This window comes from Carex rostrata, chromosome 2, assembly GCF_964058835.1.
Source record: "Carex rostrata chromosome 2, lpCarRost1.2, whole genome shotgun sequence".
In the NCBI taxonomy this organism is placed as follows: Eukaryota; Viridiplantae; Streptophyta; class Magnoliopsida; order Poales; family Cyperaceae; genus Carex; species Carex rostrata.
This window is the reverse complement of record NC_135919.1, coordinates 8434655-8443187: the sequence shown is the minus strand read 5'-3', so window position 1 is coordinate 8443187 and position 8533 is coordinate 8434655. Positions and strand designations below refer to the sequence as shown.

At 33.1% G+C, this 8533-nt stretch overlaps 1 protein-coding gene across 1 annotated transcript; it reads right to left on the bottom strand.

Moving 5' to 3' along the window:
- Positions 1–3411: 3411 nt before the first annotated feature.
- GPAT6 (glycerol-3-phosphate acyltransferase 6) lies at positions 3412–6779 on the bottom strand. The gene is made up of 2 exons (XM_078322425.1): positions 6007–6779; positions 3412–4530 (listed from the first exon to the last, which is right to left on the bottom strand). The coding sequence occupies exons 1-2, from the start codon at positions 6622–6624 to the stop codon at positions 3661–3663; spliced, it is 1488 nt and encodes a 495-aa protein (XP_078178551.1). The 5' UTR covers positions 6625–6779; the 3' UTR covers positions 3412–3660.
- Between the last annotated feature and the right edge of the window lie 1754 nt (positions 6780–8533).

The window sequence follows — 8533 nt, the reverse complement described above, 5'->3', positions numbered from 1 at the left end:
TCCTCGAAGGCTAGAACAAGGAGGTAAAGGTATTAATATTACCTAAGGTAACAGAATATTCCCTTTTAGATCTAGACCGTCTGATCTCGCACCGAATTGTCCCGGATTCTAATCAGACAGTCTAAATGAAAACATAAATATTCTGTTACCTCAGAGTATATGGACACGGTGGTATTGTGGTAAGGAGTTTTCTTCTTTTTGTTTTTTTGAACGATTAGAAACTTTCGATGAATCGAATGTTGTGTTGTATGTTGATTCTGGGCCTTATTTCGGCCTGTTATTTGCAAGTATGTCAGTGAGACTAGTGTTCAGTTCTGGGCTCTTCTATACAAATTGGCCCGTATTGAATTGCAGAGCAGCTCTTACCCTCGTGGAAAAAAAGGTAAACCATTTCTCATTTGTGGAAATTATCAAACATGTTTCCTCATTGATCACAGTGTAGGACCCAGAATATTCCTTTTAGTTTTGTATATATATTTTTGAATATAATTATGGTATTTTTAAGTTTATTATTATTATTTTTTAATTCAACTCGAAAATCTATTAGATTGATTTTAAATTACGAGTTTGAATCGTTGAAAGTTGTCTACCTTACAAGCGATGCGTTTGTATACAAAAAAAATATAAATTTTCGAATTAATTTTGTATAGAGTCAAGTTGTCAAATAACGTTCAAAAAAATAAATACATCAAAAATAATTTATAAAACTTGTAATTTTTCCCCTCTTGACTTGATAGAAATCAAGAAAACACTGGTACACATTAGGGGAGAAAAAAAAAAGGATTTGACCCGTATGTTGGAGAATTACAAATATGCATTAATTTCATGATTTGTTCGTCATATTTTGCACTTCTCAGAGCAAGAAATTTGTGTTAGTGAAATGCATGTCATGAATTTTTGGTGTTTTTCAGGATGAGATGTCTCTGTTTGAGGTCAAGTGCATGTGGTTGGAATGACTAATTAGGAGGATTTCTGCACGTTAGTAATGGAAAACTTGTCATTGGTGATTTGGCCGCTTCAATAAGATAACATCTCTCTACGCATAAATACTTATGAGGAATATTCAAATACTTTCATTTTTTTTTTTTATGTTTCCATCATATTTTTATTTTAAAAAATTTAATAACAAAGATTTTAAAATTTATATGTCAAAATAAAACTGTTAGAGGCATATGATTTATAATTTTTTTTTGCATTCACATAAAATATTATCATTATGTTTTTAGTTTTATATGAATCAATAAATTAAAATATTAACATTCATAATTTATCCCCATATGTATTTTTTGCAAGCTCTTGATGCTAATTAAAACAAAATTGAAATATCATCATTTTTTATGTGTACATAGAGAAAATGATATAGATCACATCTAATAGTTTTAATTTAACATTTAAATTTCAAATTTTAAGTTATAATAGAAAAACAAAGAATAGAAGCATTTGAACCCTCAAGTTATTTATAGTTAAAAAAAAAAAATACTTGATAGATTTCCAAAAAGGAGGGAAAAAATGCATGTTTTAATAACTTATCATCCGTTATATTGCCCTTCCTCTGTAATCTCGCCTACAGCTATAAGTCATGTTTGGTTGTGGAGTAAGTGGTAGAGTAAATCCTCTACTCCACTTTTATGGAGTCAAACAAGGAGTAAATTTGAAGGATAAGATAGAGTAATACTTGAGTTAATTCGGATTAAGTTACTCAACATTTCTAGGTGAAGTAACTTGCTCCACCTGTGAGTTCCGTGGTTAGAGTAAAACTATATTATAATTTTCTCTCTCTTCATGAGCTTACTCCATCAAACTCCAATCAAACATGATTATTTTAATCTACCTTAACTCAAAATAAGAAATTTAATCCAAATTAACTTTAATCTACAATCAAACATGACCACAAAGCCTAACAAAGGAAATGTGGAGTTCAGTAATTTTATTTGTTTTTACTTTTATATAAGAAAAGGAATGGGTCAAGCTTATCTCTTATTTATAAACTCCAACCATGTGTTGGATTTCAAACATGTAACATGTGGCCTCCAATAAATTTTGCCATTAAATCTTTACAATATAGAAAAAGATTGTTGTAGTAGTTAAGCAAGAGTACAGATTCGTTCTGCATTAATAGTTGAAACTATTCCAACGATTTTGGCTGTTCATTTATAATCGTTACAAACAATATTAAGTGGAAACAATATTAAGTGGAGTAAGAATGAGTCTGTGGTCTAGTGATAAAGGTACATGACTCTTATGTAGAAAGTTATGAGTTTGAAATTCACAAAATAGGAAAATCCTCTGTAGTATAAACTGAAAATTGAAGAAAACTGATAAATTAGACTTTCACTTTTCATTTAAAAAACAAAAACAAAATGTACTACATTTTTTTTCAGTTAAAAGTTTGTAGACGATATTTCATTAATTAGGACAAAAACCAGTTATACATTATTTCGTACCATTACATATAGCATCTGTACCAGTACTATCCCCGTCCTCTCAATTGTTTTTGTCATTTTTTTAAATGATTAACTGTTAATTTTAGGATGTGGTTCGAAAATAACAACTACCCAACATACTTGATTAGGATGAAAATGTGTGATAGACGTCAACAAACGGTTAAAACTGAAGCAGTAAAAAAAAAAATAAGTTTTGCAAGTTATTTAATGCAATTATTTTTCTTTCTTTTTTTATCTTTTTCATTTGTATTAAATGAAATTCAAAATTCAAAATTTTTACATCCGAAATTTTTAAATTTACCATATCCAAAAAAATAAAATAAATAATCACATTTTCTGAAAAATTCGAATTCTGACACATCCGCATCTCCTAGATGCGGAGATGCGGATCCCTTTCTCCTTTTTTGAGGGCCACATCTAGGAGATGCAGACCATTAATAGGGGCCGCATCCCCTAATTGCGCCCCTCCCTTTTCTTTTCTTTTTTTCTTTCTTTTTTCCTTCTACTATGCAATTCAAACCATCTCACATGCTATTCCTTCGGCTAACGTAGAGAAGGAAAAGAAAAACAAAAAAAAAACAAAGAGTCGCATCCCCAAAAGGAAAAAAAAAAAAAACAAAAAAAAACAGAGAGGGGCCAGATCTAGGGGATGCGGTCTCTAGAAAAGAGGTCTGCATCTAAGTGATGCGGCTAGGGTATTTCAGAATTTCGTGATTATTTGATCTATTTTTTTTTAATATGGTATTTTAAAAATTTCAGTTTTTATATGTATACTTGGAATAAATCGATTTTAACGGTTTAGATTCATCCTTTGTAACTAATTCAATAGATTTTGAAATAATGTTTCTTGTATATATAATCTTTAGACATTCCGAATTATTGTAACAAAGAATGCACCCTGCTGCCATAAATTTGGGGCAAGAAGAAGGAAACAAGCACAGAAATAAAATTCGACTAATACTGAAACTTTTTGCATCTAATTGAATATTAATATAAGAAAAAAAAATGAATTGATGGACTAACTATATATGAGTTACAAAAGCTCAAGGCCCTCAATCAATCCATTAAGAGTTCCTCTCTTTTTATGAGACAAACAACAATATTCAATAACAATACCAATAATCTTACTAACAAAAAACAACAAAATAATAACAACAATAATAATCAATCACCATCACTGGTTCTGCATTAGCAAGACAACATATCAAGGGCTTCTCTATGCCTTCTCCTTCTTGGACAGGACCCGACCATCGGTACCGGCAAGCATCTCGTACTTGTCCTTCCTTGTTAGATTGGTGCATTCAAAGCCAAGCTGACTGCCTAACACCTTTTGTATGTAATTAGCCACCTCGATTGGCGTCTTTCCGCCGCTGCAAGTGAGCTCCTTAGGCAATTGGTTTAGAAAAGTTATCTCGTATTGAGGCCTCGGGTTCATGAAAAAGAAGTACGGATCAAGAATCTTGAACCCTCTAACTGTCGACCCATGAAACATGCTCTGTTTTGTGGTGATTGCTACCGGAACAATCCTGTCCGTCAGTTCGGCAAACAATGCGCTAAAACGTAACAAAAATGGTTCTCTGCAGGTTGTACCTTCTGGACAGATTACCAGATCACCTTCTTCTAAAAGACGTTTTATGTTTGCGGCATCTTTTTCTCGTTCCCTTGAGAGTGCAACTGCCTTGATTGGGGAAATGAGTTCAGAGAACTTGCTAATACTGTAAGTGACACAACTGACTTTGCGACCGAGTGCAACTGCGGTGACAACCGGGTCAAGCACGGTGCGGTGATTGCACACAAAGAGGACGCCTGGATGGCCTTTCTTTGGGGGAGGTGGTGGGGTGCCTTTAACAATAAGCTTGATGCCCATGATCTTGTACATATAAAACACGATGCGCTCGGGTAAAGGGATGTTGACATAGACCCGAATAAGCGAAAGAAGAAATCCAAATGGCATCCATAGAAAGGTGATCAGGGCCACAAGTGGGTCCGGTCGCTGGACTAGACGGCCATCGTGTACAATCAAAGGGCTCATCAGCTGGTTCGCCGATACCGGGTTGCATTTTGTCCTCGGCACAATGTAGGCTTCCTGTCATGAGTGATGACAACCAGTTTAGAAAAATAATCAAGTGTATACTTTATTTTTTTTACGAAAAGAATAATTATTGTACATAATAAAAATAAAAGAGAATTAAAGTATTTAAATGCTGGAAACAAAAATTAAAGGATAGTGGGGATTAGGAGTAATAAATGGAGAGGTGAGAAGCACATGGTAACTTGTCCTGAGCAAAGGTAGCACTTATGGTTGATTCAATTCATACACCTACCTATCCAGCCAATATACATTCATGGCCAAGTGGCCACCACCTCAAGTCAATCATCCAAGTTGATCTATAATCCTCTGTTACAAATTATTGTAATAGAATATTTCTTACAAGTCTCTGCCTCTAGGTCCCACCAACACCCAAAAGTGAAAAAGTTCTGTAAAAGGGGTGTAGATTTTGACAATTCTGCCAAAATGTTTATCCTGTAAAATGGTACTGCTTGGAAAAGATATTTCTTACATGTACCTTTTACTCTTTTAGTACTCAAAAGTGAAATGATTAAGCAATTAAATGAGAGAAACAGACTTTACAGATACAATTTAATACTTCTGCTATTAGGTCGCCAAAAAATGAAAACCAATCAAAATGAAGTGCACCAATTATATAGCATTGCAGTATTTCTTAACAAAAAGTAAAAAAATATTGATTTCTAACTAAGGTAAACTAAAATTACTGCAACGGTCCCATTGCCTTTGCTACCAGCTGGGCCATATACTGTGCAGCATGTGTCACATCGTTTCAATTCTTAAATATGATTCTTCAAAATATTTATTTCCTGTAGGATCTAAAAAAGTTCTCATGATGTAAAATTTTTCAATTTCTTGGAGAAATCATGCAGCAAAAGCACCATTTAAAGGCCGTTATACAAAGACAACAAGCTGTCGGTCCATTTTAACAATTCGTCCTTAATTTTTAAGACATAAAATTACAGTTTTGACATAGATATTTAATTAGAAATTGGGCAGTGTAATCTATATATATATCATCACACTTTCCTGATTGGTGCATCAGGGTTGCCTTCAGATTTTGTTGGTACTAGGTGTGAATGTGATTTGATATATAGCAAAATAAAAAGGTTTGATGGCATTGAAGAGCAGTACTGGTGGGGTCTTCCAATTAATATTGGATCATGAAGTTGGTGAATAATAACAGTACACTCAGATGGCATCACAATTCAGAAAGGATATATATAGGTAGGGTCTGAGTCTATTTTTAAAAAGTCAATTGCTACTGAAATTGATTGTTACACCAATTAGGATTAGCATGATAATTGTTAACACTAGTCAGTAGTCATAGGATCAATTCCCTGATCATATATATATAGCTCAGTTGTATTAAGGTGGCCACACTACTACTACACAAATTATATAATCATGAGCCAAGTACTAAAATAAATTTAACATGCAAAACAGGGAAGTTGCAATTCAAATTATATAGTTTAACTAGGAGCAAAATCAAACCTTGCATATAGACATGAAGTCGTAATCTGTCGGCCTATCTCCGATCGCGAGATCTGGTAATGCCTCACCAAACTCCTGCTGAACTGCATGCTTCTTGTGCTCACCGACCAACACGCCAGGCTTTGCCAGGAAACCAGTAGCCTTCCCCGATTTTGTCACCTCTAATTCAGTACCAAGTACCTTCTCCACACCAAGAAAAACCTTCGCAAACGGCTCTACCATAATTCTCGGGCTAGCCGTTACAAGATATCGTTTGCCAAAAGAACTGAAAACACGCCAGCTCTCCGGGTGCACATCCTCAGCATAGAATTTCGGGAGAACTGATCGAGCGACCATCTCGATATCTTTAACTTTTAGACCGGCAACAGAAATATAGACAAGCATTTCTATTGCGGCCGACTCAGAGAAGAAAATGTATGTAATATAGATAATTGGCACGGATATGAGAAGAAGGATAGCTCTGAGAATGCTACCAGCTTCGAGAGCCACGAGCAGGTAGTACGGAAAGGCGCTACTTGATATGAGAAGGGTGCCATCTAGGTCAGCTGCAACTGTCTGGTTGCACCTTCCCTCTGAACTACACTTCTCAATTGCAACAAATTTGGGAGGTAGTCCCATGCTTATGTCTGCTCTACTCTGCTCTCTGTTTGTTTGTTCTAACCTTCTTTGTGTGCAAGTGAGAGACAAATGTAGATAGATAGAAAGAGCGAGAGACAGAACCAGAAACAGAGACAGAGACAGAGAGAGGTGTAGCAGAGGTGATGATAAAGGAATGGAGTGAGGGAAGGTTTATAAATGAGGTGGGGGATAGTTGACAGCTAACTTGAGAGATTTAGTTTCTAGAGGCGTTAATATTTTGTTGCATCAATTAATTAAAACCTTAACCACTGAACTAAGTATAAAATCTCAATTGTCTATGCTCACTTGTTAATTGCCCCTCAAGGGATTATTTCGTTTTATTGTTGAAAAAAGAAAACAATTGGAAAAGATTTCCTCTTTCCCATCAGATTTCCAACCGAGTTTAATGAAACCGGTAGCTATCACTATCTCTCTCGCTCTGTCTCTCTTAATTATCTTTTCTCTTTTTCAAGGATTCTTCTCTCCATATGTAACATTTCGGTTGTAAAATATAGGCGGAAGGTTTTCTAATTTTTAACATGCAATATACATTTGCAATATCTTGTTTGGTTTTGATGACATGTGATTTTATTAGAGGGTTGAAATGCCTTCATTTTCTATGTCTTTACCATGTCTCTATTTTTGAAAACACTAATAACTCAAAATTTAAAACTTAAAAGTCAAAATAAAATCATTGGATATGATCTATACTATTTTATCTATGAACGTGTAAAAAATTATAACATTTCAATTTTGTTTTGGTTGTCATCAAGAGCTTGTAAAAAATTACTAATGTGAATAATTTCTAAACGTTGATTTTTCAACGTATTTATTCACATTTAAATAAAATCGAAATGTAATATTTTTTTATGAGCACATAGAGAAAATAATATAGATCACATCTAACGATTTTATTTTGATTTTTAAGTTTTCAATTTTGAGTTATTAAAATTTTTAAAAATGGAGGCATTTGAACTCCCTCATTTCATTACCCTCCGTTATTTCTGATTAGAAAGTTGCAAAATTCTATGTTATAAAAAAAAAAAATTAAACATCCTTATGAATTTATTTTAAAAAAAGAACAACGTATCTATAATTTATTTTTTATTTGGACGACTTCTAATGATAATTATAATGGTACATGCACATTAAATTTATCCTGATAATTAGTCTTAATTCATCTAATCATCTTATATAATAATTGATGAGAGATTACTGGAAGGGAAACAGAGCAAAAAAGATTAATCAGGTTTTTTTTTATAAATTTGAAAAGGGGCCGTAATTAACTTAAAAAATAATTTAATTTTTGTAAATTTCAAAATCAGAGTATATAAGAAGGGGGGGAATATCAGATAACCAACAAAAACAAGGGGATGAGATTATAAGACCCCTCATCCAATTTCATTACCTTTTTCATTTATTAATCCCCTCATGTTGTTGTCTTCTGATAATGAAAGTGGTGTCAACCTCCTATCCTACCTAAAACATCTGAATTCTAGGATCAATTATAGCAAATTGATTAAGAAATCTGGCACCAAATATTGTTGATCAAGTGTAGGGGTGTCAATGCCATTCTTTTACTCATTTACCCGATCCATATCATATCCGAAAACAGAGGTAAAGATAAGATTTTTTTTCCGATAAAATATCTTTTACTCATTTACCCGATCCATATCGTATCCGAAAACAGAGGTAAAGATAAGATTTTTTTTTCGTTACTTTATCAGGTACGGATAAGGATAACAATTTTTTCTATTATCTTACCCGTTTTCGTATAAGATAGTTTTTAAAAATAAAATTATATATATAGCGTATATTTGTATGAATATGATACATAATACAAAAAAGTTTTGTATTTTATTAAATTTTTATAAATAAATTAATTGTATTCATTATTATTATTTTCTTT